At 45.3% G+C, this 16,389-nt stretch overlaps 2 protein-coding genes across 3 annotated transcripts in view; both read left to right on the plus strand.

Moving 5' to 3' along the window:
• Positions 1–591: 591 nt before the first annotated feature.
• MMACHC (metabolism of cobalamin associated C) lies at positions 592–4,017 on the plus strand. 2 transcript variants are annotated; one of them, XM_072421178.1, is made up of 3 exons: positions 592–793; positions 1,314–1,466; positions 2,802–4,017. In XM_072421178.1, the coding sequence occupies exons 1-3, from the start codon at positions 689–691 to the stop codon at positions 3,036–3,038; spliced, it is 495 nt and encodes a 164-aa protein (XP_072277279.1). In that variant the 5' UTR covers positions 592–688; the 3' UTR covers positions 3,039–4,017. The 2 variants fall into 2 exon arrangements, with proteins under 2 accessions (XP_072277279.1, XP_072277280.1); XM_072421179.1 differs by having other exon boundaries at positions 2,805–4,017.
• Positions 4,018–5,671: 1,654 nt separating this feature from the next.
• The window catches only part of ODR4 (odr-4 GPCR localization factor homolog), a 12,870-nt gene continuing 2,152 nt past the window's right edge, over positions 5,672–16,389 (plus strand). Inside the window, exons 1-13 of the mRNA XM_072419301.1 lie at positions 5,672–5,972; positions 6,417–6,527; positions 7,104–7,232; positions 7,656–7,751; positions 8,427–8,533; positions 9,024–9,060; positions 9,178–9,315; positions 11,751–11,846; positions 12,863–12,928; positions 13,463–13,588; positions 14,170–14,254; positions 14,344–14,544; positions 14,965–15,069. Coding sequence (XP_072275402.1) covers positions 6,429–6,527; positions 7,104–7,232; positions 7,656–7,751; positions 8,427–8,533; positions 9,024–9,060; positions 9,178–9,315; positions 11,751–11,846; positions 12,863–12,928; positions 13,463–13,588; positions 14,170–14,254; positions 14,344–14,544; positions 14,965–15,069 — 1,285 coding nt within the window. The 5' untranslated portion in view covers positions 5,672–5,972; positions 6,417–6,428. The remainder of the gene's footprint in view (positions 5,973–6,416; positions 6,528–7,103; positions 7,233–7,655; positions 7,752–8,426; positions 8,534–9,023; positions 9,061–9,177; positions 9,316–11,750; positions 11,847–12,862; positions 12,929–13,462; positions 13,589–14,169; positions 14,255–14,343; positions 14,545–14,964; positions 15,070–16,389) is intronic.

A 16,389-nucleotide genomic window follows, 5' to 3' on the forward strand; every position in this document is an offset into this window, starting at 1 on the left:
TACTCCAGCACTGTGGGACGATATCCAAATCTGCCCCTTCAAGATATTTATTACCCCCTCATACCATCAGGTATTGCTACAGACCTAAGGATTCCTAGATATGGCCCTTCCTCATCTTACCATGGGGAGGCGCTACAGTCCTGTAGATTCCAAATTCTCTCATTCCAGGTGGTTCTCCCCCCACTACCTAGCACACACTCCACCACTGTGGGGCACTATAGACCTACTGATTCCAGATCTACCCCTTCCAAGTGCATTTTGCTATCTCAACACCGGAGTGAAGAGTTATAGCCCCATAGATTACAGATCTGCCCCTTCCAGCTATGTATTACCGCATCCCATAGGATTCTACATCCCTATTGGTTCCAGATTTTACATTCCCAGGTTTGTATTACCCCCTCATACCACCAGGTGGCGCAACAGACCTATAGATTCCTAGGTTTGCCCCTTCCAGGTGTGTTTTACCCCTTCTGTTTGTGCCATGGGTGTCATGGTGGTGATGTGACTCAGTGAGGAAGAGCACCATAATATATAGCCATAAAGCCGACCCAGTGAGTAAGAACCCCAGCAGAATTTATTTCTATGATTCTTCTTTCAGGTGGGTTGGTACAATGCCGTCCTGGATCCGGTCTTCCATCTTTCCTACCCTGATGACACCCTGGCGTTTCTCGTGCTCAGCACCCCCTCCATGTTTGAGAAAGCGTTCAAACCTTTTCTGATGGAGCAGAAGCTTCAGAACCTTCGGGACCCAATCGACCAATGTGTTTCCCATCACATGACTCTGGCTAAGGAGGTAAGCTGCAAGTGGAACCATGTACAATGTCACTTTGAGGGGCTCCTGAGGGCCCCGTGAAATAGCATCATCTTTGTATAAGGTGTTTCACAGTGCTTGAAGTGGGAGTGCAGGATTAGGTTACATGATTCTGTGCCATGTCCATCTCATTCTGCAATGTACACAGTGGAAGCCATACTGGATGCAGCCGAAATCTTTACATAAAACTGCCAGTCTAGCTGCAATACTTTCCTGCCCTCCAGCTCTGCCATTTGCAGTAACCCCATTTCACCACAAGATGTCTTCTGGTGAAGATGTCCACAAGATGTCTCCTCAGTCTTCTGGGTTAAATGACAGCCAACATCATAGAAGTCTGAGGACAATCTGTGAGTGCAAGGCCCGCCCCCGAGGAGTGTCACCACAGTGCATTGCACTGTGTAAGATTCCTGATGTCATCACATCGGCCCCTCTATTATCCTGGCAGTGTGATGGACCCCACGTGTACGCTTCATCTGATTGGTGCTCTCTGTGTTCTCTGCAGCTTTTCCCCTCCCACCAAATGGACGTCATCTACGACTACGAGCTCCACCCCAACCGGCGACCCAAAGTGCTCATGCAGACAGCGGCGCATGTGTCCGGAGCTGCGTATTACTACCAAAGGAAAGACGTACCAGATGATCCCTGGGGGAAAAAGGTGAGGAGCCATGAGGGGAGGGCTACTGGGCCTGGATATCTCTCCCAAAATATTACTCCTCTCCTCGGCTTCTTTCCACTCGTTCTCTTTCTTCTTCTCCTTTCCCTTCTTCTCCTCTCCTCTCTTTTCCATTCCTCTCATTACTTTCCTTTCTATTTTTCTCTCTCCTTTTTATTTTTGAAATATTTTAAATGAAAATATTTTAAATGAAATATTTTAAAATGAAATATTTTTCATTCCTTCTCCACTCTACTCTTTTCCTCTCATCTTCTTTATTTTCTTTTTCTCCCATCTTTTTATCTTGCTCCTCTCCTTTCCTCTCCTTTCCTCTCCCCTCCTTTTCCTTTCTGCTCATTTCCTCTCCTTTTCCTTTCTGCTCACCTCTTCTTTTCTTATCTTTTCCCTTACTATATTCTGCTTCCTATTTTCCCCTCCTTTATTTCCTTTCCAATATCCTAATTTATTCCCTTCCCCAGCTTTTCTCTCCTTTCTCTCCTCTCCTTTCTTTCATCTCCTTTTTCACACCTCTCCTTTCCTCTTCTCCACTCTTCTCTATATCTCTTATCTTCTTTATTTTCCTTCCATATTTTATTTCACGCTCCTTTCCCCCTCTCCTCTCCTCTCCTCTTCCCCTCCTTTTCCTTTCTGCTTATTCCCTCTCCCACTTCTCACCTCCTCTTTCTTTACCATTGCCATATTATCTTTTCTCTCTTTTTCCTCGCTCATTACATTTCCTTTATCCTCCTTTAATTTCCCTTCCTCTGCCTTTCTCTTTTTTCCTTCCCTTCCTTTCCAGCCCCTAATATTCTCCTCCTCTCTTTCACTCTCCTTTCCTCTCCTCTTCTCCCTTGATTTCCTTTCTTCTTTCCTAATATCCCATTCCCTCCTTTCTCTCTCTTCTCCTCTTTCTTCCTTATTATTATTTCCTGCACTTATTGTCTGTATTCTCTTCATTCGCTCCCATATTTGACGTTTGTCTCGCTGCAGCCCAGATTGTGGGTGGAATTTATACAAATTTCAGACACAAATTCTATTTAATCCCCTATTTGGCCGCCATGTGTTCCTCTTCTGACACAAATCCCTGGAGATTTTATTGGGGAATACTTAGTACATTCTTTCTCTTTGTTTAACCCCTTCATAAGCACAGCACATGGAAGCCCGGAATCCACTAACATGACAATGATAAAAAAATTTTTATTTTCCCATCCAAATTTTTGGTACTTTTTGTAATAATTTATTGTGCAGTTTCTGTCCTCACCACTAGGTGTCCCTGTTTGTCAGTTGGATTTCGCCGCTCCCGTTGTCTGACCTCCAATTTCCCTTTTTGCGTTTCAGAAGATGTTCGGCGTTTGCATTCACCCTCAGTATGGCGGATGGTTCGCCATGCGTGCCGTGTTGGTGTTCAGTGATGTTCGGGCCCCTGACTTGGAGCAGGTTGTCCCCATAGACTGTATCCCCAGCCGGGAGGACCGGATCAGCCTGCTGGAACACTTCAACTTTAACTGGCGGGATGGAAAGTACCGCGATGTGCTGCCAGCGGAAGAGAGGTACTCCGAGGACCAAACGCTTTAATTCCTAACTCCCCCCACAGAGAGGATGAAGCTGCTGGAAATGTGGGGTCACCTACCACCCAGCCCACCCTGCTGAACCTTTAGGGGGCCTCCTAAATCTACATTCTGCTTGGCTGAGGCAAGCTGAATAACATTATACCACTGGGGGGCGCCAATGGGAAGATATAACTTAACCCAATACCATACACACTACAAAGCATCCATCTTGGGGATTGAGAGAGTCATGACTTCTGTAAGGAAAGCGTGCCATTGGACGTCCAGGGGCCAAAGCCCCACCCACCTTGCAGTGTTTCATCCTACCCCAGTAGGTGACCAATGATCCCTGAACACGTACCCACTGAGCTACCTCCCTGCTGCTACTACTACATGGACCAGCCTCAGGGGTCACCTCCATTGGGATAACTCCCATGGGGTCACCTCCATTGGGGGGAACTTCATCTGGGTCACCTCCGTCAGGGTAACTTCCATTGGTGTCACCGCCATCAGGGTAACTTCCATGGGGTCACCAGACTGACTTTTCTGACTTTTATAAACTGAAATCTTTATTTTGTATATTGGGTGACTGGTAAATATTTAACAAAGAATCTTTATTTTTCATATTTATGTCGATCAGCTGATAAAGGAAATCTTATTATTGTTATATTGTTATAGTTTTATGACTCTTATTCTATTTATAGTATGTGGGAGGAGCCATGCATGGCTTTGTGTTTTTTTTTAAACAATCTTTATTTATAAATAACAAACGATACAAAAAAAAAAGCGGCTATCGGTACAATGGAGAAACGACTTTCACCTGTTGGGTGAATCTGAAAGGATCTTTGTCCTGTTGTCTGTTAGAGATCAATAAATTGTAATAAAGATCTTCCTGTTGGTGTGACATTTTTACTGTCTCTGGTTCTATAGATTTTCCTGATATTTGATATTATTATTATTATAAATAGAACATTGAGGGGCAGATTTATCAAAAAAACAAAACCAAAGAGCCTGGTCATGTGACCTGTCCGAGTCACATGATAGGCTTTCCTCCAATCATGGAGCTCTCGGTGCTGTAGCATTTTAGAAGGGGGCTGCATTGTGTGTAGCTCGGCAGGCCCTGTGCAGCATTATCTGATCTCTGTGATAAATCCCCCAAAATATCATTATTTTCAGAGATCGGTCTAATTACCTGAATTCAACTTAGTATAGGCCTCCCGCAGCCACCAGTACAGCAGAGCTCTGACTGAGGGATGAAGAAGCTGCACAAGCAGCCAATCAGATCATGTGCTGACACTAAGCATGCTGATTGGAGGAGAGAGTAGAGTGACTTAGAAGAACGCAAAGCTTCACATTGAGACCTAAATATCAGAAATCAGTGTGTGGGGTCTTGAAAGCACAACAAGGGGACTGACATGAACGGTCACCGCATTGAGGGGCATATGGCAAATATGGGGTTAGAGAATGTAGAAAGCAGTGCCAGCCCAAGTGGGCTTTGTATGTTTTGTCCCTGATAATGAGGGTTCTTCTGGACCCCCAGCTCTCCTTGGCTTTATTTCTGTTGTTGAACAATCATGGACTTTCCTATTACATAGTTTGGAGTGATGAGCCAATCACTGTGCTGCTTCTCCTTCACTGCCCAATCAGAGGCAGAGGGGGCGGGTCCCTGACAGCCTGGACTTCAAGGAAGCGGGTTTGATCCCAGATCTTTTGTTTCAATGACCTTTAATCTTTAACTACTCTTTATTAATGTTTCTTTTTTATCTTCTGTTCAATAAGTGCAAAAAACTTTATTATCAATATTATCATCTGTGAACTACAAATCCCCTCCGCCTATCTTATGAACAGAAGAGCTGTTTTGTAGTCCTCTTCTAGGGTGACAACGCTGCTCATCTATAGATACAATAAGCAATGAGCGTTGTCAGGATTCCTTGCGATGTAGCACACACTGCAGCGGGTTGCATTGAATTGCTGCACCGTTTTCCAGATTATCCATGCGGCGTCTGATTGCGGTGATCGGCTTTAATCGTTTCCATGGAATGCCATAATGCAAACAAAAAAAATAAAAAGGACTAAAAAATTCTGCGGTCATCATCTAGAGCCGTTCCTGCATGCCATGCGGCTGCCAATACATGCCACGGAGGGGTAAATATTACCACCAGAGCATTGGCTCTGCCCAGTCCATGCGATGGGGCTGCACTGACCAATCAGCACTGGTGGTGCAAACAATACAGATTTTTTTTTTTTACTTTTCATTTGTTTTGCATCACAAAAAAATAACTTTATTATAATAAATAGATCAAAATATAAAATCAAATTTACATTTTTTATGTGGTCAGAACAACATTCATTTTTTTAATATATTAATCAATAAAATATAAACTCAATAATCTTTAAATAGGGCTTTGCTTCCCCCAATAATATTAATAACAATCTCTGTATATCAAGGTCTCTACATGACTTTGTATTCTGCTATATTAATCCCCATATCCCAGCAGCCAATCACCAGGCTCAAAGCAGACACGTGACACTTGTGCTGGGGAGCTGAAATAGTTAACAGAATTGTAAGCGTTGACCACGTGACCTACACGGAAGTGATTTAGATTGGTATACAGAGGTTGCTTCATTGGTTAGCTGTTGCTGTACACGGATTGGTTAAACATGAAAGGGGGCGCGATTTCGTGACGTCACTATGGTCCTCCAGAACTCCACGTAGAGTGAGGTTGGTCGGCCCGGTCGTGGTTGTCAGTGGCTGCTGGAGGGGGGGATAAGAGCTGCTGAGTTGTGGATTGGAAGAGAGAGTGGTGACACCACCTTGGGGACACCCTGTGAGAGGAGAGCACAGACTGGAGTACCTGAGGAGTAAGGGAAGCGTGCACTACAGCGTGCTGCTAGTAGAGGCTGAGTGACACCCCACCCCCCATATCTGTGCTGACCGAGCACCCCAATAATACAGTGAGAGGTGAGCTATAAATTGGCGCTGCAGTCCTATTGGCTGAACCCATATTCGCCTCCTCCAATCACCATATGGAACCAGAATGCCAAAACCCCTCCGAAATCTAACCCTCCCCCTCCTCCATTCTGTATAAAGTATAACAAACTTTAAAATTTCTTGGTTTACAGAACATTGGGGGAGGGTTAGAACCCCAGTCAGGTTTTTTTCTGCCATCTGTGTCTCCATTGGAGAGGTTTACCCTCACTTCCTGTCCCCGTGACAACATTCTGCCAAACAGGAAGTGAGGAGAGCATCAAAACAGACAGAAAAAATAATCTGACAAAGGTTCCAGCCCTCCACTGGTGTTGGAGATTTCTCCTCACTTCCTGTTTGGTGAAACGTTGTCACCGGGACAGGAAGTCAATGTAAATCTCTCTAATGGAGCCACCCTGTCCTCTGTTTGTGTTTCAGATTTCTGGCAGGATGGGGAGAAGTTATTATGCGGATGAAGCTGTTCAGAAATATTTTAGTGGAATTGTTCAGCAGAATCGCGGCGTTGTCACCGGACTTCTTATAGGACAAGTAAGTCACATGACCCAGGGGCCCATCCAGACCCCGTGTCCTGCTGCTCTGCACTGATAGTTACATAGTAGGTTAGGTACAGAAATCCCAAACTCTATATCATTTATAAAGATGTTACACAGTAAAGGTCCCAACACTGAACCCTGGGGTACACCACTAATACCCTTACACCATTCAGAGTATGAATCATTCATTACAACTCTCTGGATGCGATAAGCCAGTTCTCTATCCATTTACAGATTGACTTTTCTAAACCTATCGACCCTAACTTGCATAATAACAGTCTGTGGGGTACAGTGTCAAATGCTTTAGCAAATCAATCAATGTATATTTATTCTTATCTGGAGATCCTGCCAGTAGCAGCACTTCCTGTAGCAAGGAGACAACGCTAAGCCACTGCCACACAATCAGCAGCAGCGTTGTCACCCTGGGAGCTCCTTCAGCTGTCTGTTAGACCGACACCTCAATCTGTGTCCCCATTTGTGTGCCCTTCACCCCTCGGTGTTCCCACTTGTGTCCCCTCCCCTCTCAGAGTCCCTATAATTCTGTGACCCCATTCTCCACTCTGACTTTCAGTGCTCCTTACAAAGAGATTTTGTGGTCCTGGCCGTGCAGACCCCACAGAGGGAGGATGAGGATGACGGGCGTAGGGTCAGGGTGCTGGAAGAGATCGATGAGGAATGGTTCTGTGTCCACGCCAACCAGGTGAGGTGACAAAGGTTAAGAGGGATGGCCAACCCCCGAGGGTCACATGACCGTAGCCTCGAATCAGCTTTACTACAAAGGATCGATCGATCTGATCGCATTTATTGCAACACTGCAGGGACAAAGTGAACTCCACTCAGTGGGGGCAATAAGAATTCAAGTTTTTTCACCCCAGGAATGGGAAGTGTTGGGGCCACCGATTGGACCCCCGGGGGTGGAGTGGAGGGGTTCTTTACGTTATTTGTTCATCATCTGACTGCAAAGAGCAGATTTCTGGCGGGATCACGCAGAAGCTGGGAATCTGATTGATTTTTGGGGTCGCTTTAAATCGGTGATTATCACCATGATGGCAGAGTCAGGGATGGTCATGTGACCTCTGCTGGGTTCCTCATGGGTGGAGTCTCAATGTTTTCTGTTTTGCAGGTGAGCCGAATGCTCCCCGGTGGCTTCCTATTGGTCGGTGTTTTCCTCATATCCCCCCAAGAAGTTTCCAAGGAATCTCCAAACGTCCTGAGAAAGGTGAGCGCGTCACCATGATTGGTCAATGTTGTGGTTGGGGCCCGGGGCCCTCTGCCAGGTTTTTATTGCTGATGGGGGGGAGGGGGGTTAGACTCATGTTTTCCCATGGTGGACATTTGTCATACAGAAAACAAAAGAAGAGGAAATGATCCAATTGGGGACACCAGTAGCACCCAGCTAATGTCAGTAAGTGGGGGGTCCATAGAAGGGGGGGGGGGACCTACCTGTCAGGTGAGTGTCCATAGAAGGGGGAAGGGGGACCTACCTGTCAGGTGACTGTCTGGCCGGATCTCTGGGTGGTGATTGCAATGAATGAAATGTTGCTCTTGTGGGTTTTCACTTAGAGCATGCTTGATACACCAATTTAGAACCAGCAGGGGTGAGCTGGGGGTGGGACAGCTACCAGGGGCCAGACACTCCTCCCCTCGGGGCCCCAATGATGCAGCTTCATGGTCCCCCAGTACACCTCCATGACCCCACGGTGGGTATAATGATGGTGGTGGTGGGTGCTGTTGGTTCTCCTTTGCCCTAAGGTCTCTCCTGGGGTTGTGAGCCCACTGGCAGCATCCATGGAGTCTTGGATTGGTGACAACACTTCCTGATTTTCCAGTTTGTAGCAGGCGGGGACACCACCCCAGACATCACTTGCCATTCTAACCCAGCAAATCTTTGCAGCTGATCTTCGCCACGGAGAAGTTTGCAATGAAGAACAAATTGTGGAATCTGACGGATGAGGACGTCACCGACCGCGCAGCGCTGCAGATCTGCTCATCCACAAACAAGTATGTGGGGGGATGGGAGGGGGTGGGGGGCTCAGGGCCAGGTCTGTGATCAGTGCTGAGTCAGCATTCTCAAATCAGCAGAGAGCCACACCGATCACAGATCTGGGCCAGAGGGCTGCACTTCACATAGAGGCCGCTGCTTCCAACACAGGACAGGGGACTTATCATTCAGTGCAGGGAATATAAAGTGGGGGCCCCGGATCCCCAACATTCCAGCTCCCTGCACCCCTCCTATTCTGTCATTTGGAGCCCTGGAGGAGTCAGGGGCCCCGGGACAATCGTCCAGTTTACCCCCCTTCGGTATCAGCCCAGCAATGCAGCACGTTGGGCTGAGAGGCCTTTCTGCTCAGGCTGTGGCTGCTCTATAAAGTGGATAAATCTGCAATGTAATTGGCTGAGGTGAACTTTAAAGATGGGGGGGGGGGGGTCACCCAATGGGGCCACAAAAATGTTGGAGATCAGAGCTTTGATGATTTCTTTTCTCTTTCAGGGTCGTCTGCCGGACGTTCGATGTCAGGGACCCCAAGGTATCGGTGACAATTATTTTATATATCGGATTGTTCCGTCCAATCGCTGACCTGCAGAACATTGAACCATGTTCCCTCCCCCACCTGACAACGCTGAGCTTCTTTTTTGATTTTCAGAGCACGGCGAAGCCGGCTGATTGGAAGTATCAGAGCTCCTCGGTGTCCTGGCTGAGTGTGGAGTGTAATATTCATGTAGATCTCTCCATATCGCTACCGTCATCCACTACTTACCAGGAGCAGCAGAAATCTACCCGGGTAAGTCACCCTTCTACACAATGTGGCCTCAGGGGGTATTGGGGCAAATGATGCCCTCTGCTGACCCTTCCTCCTCCCATGTAGGGTGGCAATAAAGTTTTGTGCTGGAGGCAGCCAACTGATCAGGTGGAGGGGGTGGGTGGGTAGATGCTGATTGCCAGTGCTGGGGGTATTTCTGTAGCTTGCTACTGACCACTGAGGGTAAGTGTGTGTGTTAGGGGAAGGGGGAAGGTGTAACATTTATTACCACTGGCCAATACTGACACCACAGATGCAGCTTCTTTTACCCCCAGTGTGGTGCAGCTCACAGACCGCCGATAGCTGGATTCATGATATAAATATGCCGCCATGCCTACAAATCTTCAAAAGGTGACATGCGCCTTTTTATTATTTAATGGTGTCACCGAGGGGGCAATATAAGCCAACGGTTCAGGGTCACAGGGGAGCCCGATAGTAACGCGCCACATCCAGAGGTTCAACACCATGATAATGATTCACCTGAAACGTGATATAGGGCCTCCAGTCCATGGGGTTCACTGGAGCTCCATGCAGGGAATGATGGACAGTGCATCTGACTACCACTAGATGGCAGCACTCAGACACACCAAGGCTCCATGCAGGGAATGATGGACAGTGCATCTGACTACCACTAGATGGCAGCACTCAGACACACCTTTGCACCTTGCAGGGAATGATGGACAGTGCATCTGACTACCACTAGATAGCAGCACTCAGACACACCAAGGTTCCCTGCAGGGAATGATGGACAGTGCATCTGACTACCACTAGATGGCAGCACTTAGGCACACCAAGGCTCCCTGCAGGGAATGATGGACAGTGCATCTGACTACCACTAGATGGCAGCACTCAGACAGACTGAAGCTCGATAGTAACGTGCCACATCCAGAGATTCACCACCATGCTGATGATTCACCTAAAACATGATATAGGAGCTCCCTACAGGGAATGCCAGACAGTGCATCTGTCTACCACTAGATGGCAGCACTCACACCAAGGCTCCCTGCAGGGAAAGCCTTGGATGAACTCCTGGAAGCTGGGCAGCCACCTAATGGGGGAGAAACCCAGTGCTGGATCTGAAGCCTGGTAAGTGGGGCAATTATACAGTTATACTTGAAACATTCCACAGAGACATAATCAGTAACATGATGACACGCCAGAAACATTGCAGGTTACACAACCAGAAACACTCAGACCCAATCCAAAACATGTGAATGTGAGTTTAGGAAACGCATCAGGAAAATTACAATATGAACACAACGCAGATATGGTGTGGTCAGAGGACGGCGGTGTATTTGTATAATGACACAATGGGCTTTCTTTATAAATTATTCCCCCAGCCAATTCCTCTGAAATTCACCGACAGATCTCCATACAGGTCACCTATTAAAACAGTGACTCGTTCTGCCACCTAGTGGCCAATTGTAAAAAGTGCACAGCTGTCATTATAGGAAAGAAACGAATTTTATGAGCGAGTCAGGGGAATCATTTATATATAGAGCCCATAATGTAAATAGATGTAACTCAGGAAACAAATTTATCTTCTGATTCTATTTAGTTATGGTGGAGACACAATGAAAACATTGCCACATCCCCTCACAATCATATATAGGACTTTATAGGACTTTTCAGGCGTCGGCATTAATTACATCCGATATACCCACGAAAACATCTTTTATTAAAGTTGCTCACGTACAACATCACTATACAAAGTTATGAATGCATTTTGCAAAGTTCATCCTATAGTGCTCGACGCGTTTCACAACTTCCTCTGCTTCTTCAGAAGAATCAATACAACTGTGAACAATTACTGGGACAGGGCTGAATATGTATTGTCCTGTGCACTTTAAAACCTTGACATACATTTTTAACATTTTTTTTTATTTATTGTTATTGTTATTATCTTGTATTTATATAGCGCTGACATATTACGCAGCGCTGTACAAAGTCCATAGTTATGTCACTAGCTGTTCCTCAAAGGGGCTCACAATCGAATGGATCACAATTGTTTGGTGGGACCACACAATGTTTGTTTATAAATGATTTCCCCCGTCAATTTGCTCAGAAGTTTCCTTTATAGATAGCATTGCCTATTGTGACAGCTGTGCACTTTGACAAGTGGCCACTAGGTGGCGGAACGAGTCATTGTTTTATTAGGAAAGCTTCAAACACTTCATTGTCAATTCATCTGAAATTCGCAGGGGAATCATTTATAAATAAAGCTCATTGTTTTGAATGAATATTATCTGACCTCTGTACTACCCACTAAAGTCCCTTATTTCTGTATATCAGAGACTTATCAATGATCATGTGATCCGGGATCCAGACATTTCTCATGTGATGGCTCTGGATCGTAGAGGACGTCTCATTACAATATTATTATATCGTCATTATTTTATTTTATTTAATATTTGCAGAGCAGACTGGCACAATGGGCGAAGGAGATAGAAGATTGTACAATACTCTTCAATGGGCAGCTAAAGGACAGAGATAGCGACCTGGTGGATGAGCCGGTAAGTTTGGTGTGAATACTCGGAGGGAATATTGAGCCTGATATTTATATCAGCAAGACATGGTAACTGATCTTTCAGCTTCTATATTAGTTATAATCAGAATGTAGGCTTTACCCTATCACTGCCTTCATCCATAACTTATCAGGAGCAGCAGAAATGTACCTGGGTGACCCCTGCGTCCCATCTGACCACTTCCTGTATGAAAGCGAAGTTGTAGAGAATCGCCAAGAACGGAGTCTAGGTATATAATAAGCAGGCCAGTTACCTCTCACATTTTATCATTATTAATATACAGGATTTATATAGCGCCAACATGTTATGCAGCGCTGTACATTAAATAGAGGTTACAAATGACAGACAGATCAGACAGTGACACAGGAGGAGGAGAGGACCCTGCCCCGAAGAGCTTACAATCTAAGAGGTGGGGAAGCGGCTTACAATTGGAGGGGGGGGGGATAGATCTGTGTACTAGAAACTGTGAATGTGAGAAACATCCATGTATGGTCAGGGGGGCGCTCATGAGCAGCTGAACATGGTGTATGAAGCTTGGGTCAGCTTCCTTTCCCATCGCTATGGAATCTCTCAAGTTTTTGGACAGGTCTATCGCCTATTAGCTACTTTTACCAGCAAATCAAACTTTTAGTCAAATTTTAGTAAAACAAAATTTTACAAAGTTTAATGATTAATAAAAAGCTTTCTTGTTCCGCTACGACCTTCCTAAAAGTATAGACGATGGCATTATATATTACAATGGAACTCCTCCCTGCTCCCGCTGTCACCTTAATCCCAGTTATATTCGCTGCTTCTAGAAATCATCCAGCTTTTTCTTAAAGCAATCTATAGAACTTGCTGAAACTACTTCCTGAGGGAGCCAATTCCACATTTTCACAGCCCTTACAGTGAAGAATCCCTTCCTTATCCGGAGCTTAAACTTCTTTTCCCTCCAGATGCAAACAGCGCCCCCTTGTGCTTTGTAATGATCTTACAGTGAATGTTGTTTTAATTTGTTTTAATAGAAAAAAGGCCGATCCTCAGCAAGTTCTAGCCGTCAGGTTATTTCTGCAACCGTTCTCACCCCCTCGGTAAGTAAAGTTCAAACAATCTATATTATAGTAAAATGGTCATGTGATATGGAAGCATTCTGATTGGTTGATGGTAATCTTTGGCATGCTGAGCTGTTTGCATTGCTCCTGGCTTTCGATTCGGCCATCGCTGTCAGTGGCTGGCTAGCCAGTAAGAAAAAACTCAATAATTTACCCCGTCATGGGGCATTGTGTAGCCTAATAGACAGATTCGGGGCAGGGAGGGGTGCATGTAAGTCAGTCGGGGACTTGATGAGCAATGTAAATCATGTTTGTGCCTGATAGCAAATAGTCCTGGTAGCAGCCAACATGCATTATGTTACATTGGCCCTGGCATTGTGCATAGACCTGGGGCCCCCAATATACACAGATCCAGGATCTATGGGCTTCTTATATGGGAGTAGCACAGCCTGGTAATATACAGCCTAATACTGAAAATACAAAATCTGCCCCTGTGATGCCCCAGCAGGGAGTCTCCCCCTCCATTCTCCCCCCGTTATCATTTTTTTCTGTATCTTGTTCTCTTTTCCCCAGCTCAGGTCAGAGCGTCACACAGCCCGGGTTCAGCTCTGCAACTCTTCATTGAAAATTCAAGGAGTTGTCAAGTGCCGAGGATATCTGTGCAGCAGCAGCAAGCCCAAAGTGAAGGACGCCTTGCAGGTAAGTGGGAGGGGTTTAAATAGAATGGTATATAGAGTGAGCACCATGCAGCCAATCAGCAGCCAGGGCTCTTTATTTACGCCAGCAGTCCCTGCTATTACCCCTTTTACTTTCACAGATTTTGTTGTAATTGAACAATTTCTGTACTTCATAAGTAGTGTACTGGTGTCAATATAAAACTAAGGCCCCCCGCTAAAAAATTCCTGTTGATCCTGCCAGTCTAGTCCACCTCGTACAGCTTCCTTGATGATGTGACAGCACTGCTGCTGAGTTCAGAGCAGAGTTGTCACTCCTATGTAGTCGGTGCCTGCTTGCAGGGGGCGTGGCTTTGTAACTGGTGATTCATCAGCCTGTCAGTGTCTGGCCACACCCAGTTCCACCCACTGCATTCTAGATTGACAGCCCGAACCCCTCCCACTGTGATCTGCAGTGTCTGGCAGGGGGAGTGAATGAGACACCAATGAAGGAGGATTCGGCTTATCCAGGGAACGTAAAGGAAGTTGTTTTTTTTTTTTTATGATGACTTTTAACTTTTGAATTTCTTTTTCTAACAAGAATCGAATTTCATATTTTTTCTGTAGGTCATAAAACGAGATCTCCTCAATACGATATCAGATCGGTGTGAGATTATGTTTGAGGATCTCCTGCTCAATAGACCCGATCATGGTAAGCACTCCGGTACACACGGTAAGCCTCCCTATAGAGCTTTGTGTCCCAGTATTCCCCATTATTATAAATATCCAATTTCCCTGCAGATCTGCAGAAGTCTCCGCCTCCTCTTCCCCTCCCCCAGCGCGTGTTTGTTCCCATTCCCGGCTCCAGCGCAGCTCTGTGCGATTACATCATCGGAGAGGAAACCAAGGAGGAGGTGCAAAGCCGCTTCCTGGAGATATTGGATCAGCCGGTGAATTACGAGGATTTGGATTTTGTGGAGGAGAAGACGATGAGCTGCCCAGGTGTGCGAGATGAGAAAACCATTTATTTTTATTATGTTCAATTTACCTCCAGAAAAGATATCAATGAGTCCAGCTCTGCGTTCATCCTAAAATGTATTCTATAAATATGAGCAATGTTCCTGCCTGTAATTTAGTCTTATGAAGTCAGTGTACAGCAGAGCTTAGTGTGGGCGAGAAAGAAGCAGCATTAGGAGTCAATCTGTTTATAGGCTGATAGGAAGTGAGCAGAGTGATGCAGAGATGAACTCCTCCGTGTGCTGCTTCTCTCTTCACTGTACAGTGGCTGGAGAGGGCCCCAGGATCCTTGTTACTTGCCTGCCATGGAGATGAATGCGCCCAGACAGGGCTGAGCTTTAGGTCATTGGATGGTTTTGTACTTTATTGGAACATTCTGGTTTCACATTTTCTTTCTTCTTATAGTAAAAGAAGAGCAAACGGTTTATCAATCACAAAATCAATCAGGCGATCAGAAAGACTCGGTGAGAAAAGATTTGTCGTCATCATCACAATTTCCTCAAAGTTTGGGTAAGTGTTTGTGAAAGGGATGGGAGAAATGTAACAACAAAAACCATACGGCACCCCTTGTGCCCCCCATCACTCCCTGCCCCCCATCACTCCCTGCCCCCGCTATTATTATATTCTGCCCCCTCACAGGGATGACAGGTAAAGAAACCTTACTGCACCTTGGTTACTCTTCATCAGCTTTAACCTTTCATTTATTTTACATTGTAGGCCTATAATTCTTAGGCATAACTCACTGAAATACGTCCAATATTTAATAATAAACTTTAAATAAAAAAAAAATCTGTTAAAATAAGGATGCATAAAAATACTAAAACCTCTAATATAACTGTACAGTAGCATATATTATAATTATATATATATACAGTTAGGTCCATTAATATTTGGACAGTGACAACTTTTCTAGTTTTGGTTCTGTACATTACCACAACTAATTGTAAATGAAACAACTCGGATGCGGTTGATCTGCAGACTTTCAGCTTTAATTCAGGGGGTTGAACAAAAAGATTGCAGAAAAATGTGAGGAACTAAAAGCCTTTATTACACAATCACTTCATTTCAGGGGCTCAGAAGTAATTGGACAATTGACTCAAAGGTTATTTCATGGGCTGGTGTGGGCAATTCCTTTGTTATGTCATTATCAATTAAGCAGATAAAAGGCCTGGAGGGGGGGGGAATGTGGAAGGTTTTGCTGTGAACAGACAACATGCGGAGTTCTCCATGCAGGTGAAACAAGCTGTCCTTAAGCTGCAAAAACAGAAAAAAGCCATCCGAGAAATTGCTACAATATTAGGAGTGGCAAAATCTACAGTTTGGTACATCATGAGAAACAAAGCACTGGTGAACTCGGCAATGCCAAAACACCTGGACGTCCATGGAAGACAACAATGGTGGATGATGGCAGAATCATTTCTATGGTGAAACCCCTTCACAACAGCCAACCAAGTGACAACACTCTCCGGGAAGTAGGCGTCCCGATATCCAAGTCTACCATAAAGAGAAGACTACATGAAAGTAAATACAAAGGGGGCACTGCAAGGTGCAAGCCACTCATAAGCCTCAAGAATAGAAATGCTAGATTGGACTTTGCTAAAAAACATCTAAAAAAGCCGGCACAGTTCTGGAAAAACATTCTTTGGATCTGTAAAACATGGCGGAGGCAGTGTGATGGCTTGGGCATGCATGGCTGCCATGGCACTGGGACACTAGTGTTTATCCATGATGTGACACAGAAGCAGCCGAATGAATTCTGAGGTGTTCAGAGACATACTGTCTGCTCAAATCCAGCTAAATGCAGTCACATTGATTGGGAGGCGTTTCATA

The sequence above is a fragment of the Pyxicephalus adspersus genome, chromosome 8 (assembly GCF_032062135.1).
Source record: "Pyxicephalus adspersus chromosome 8, UCB_Pads_2.0, whole genome shotgun sequence".
Classification (NCBI taxonomy): Eukaryota; Metazoa; Chordata; class Amphibia; order Anura; family Pyxicephalidae; genus Pyxicephalus; species Pyxicephalus adspersus.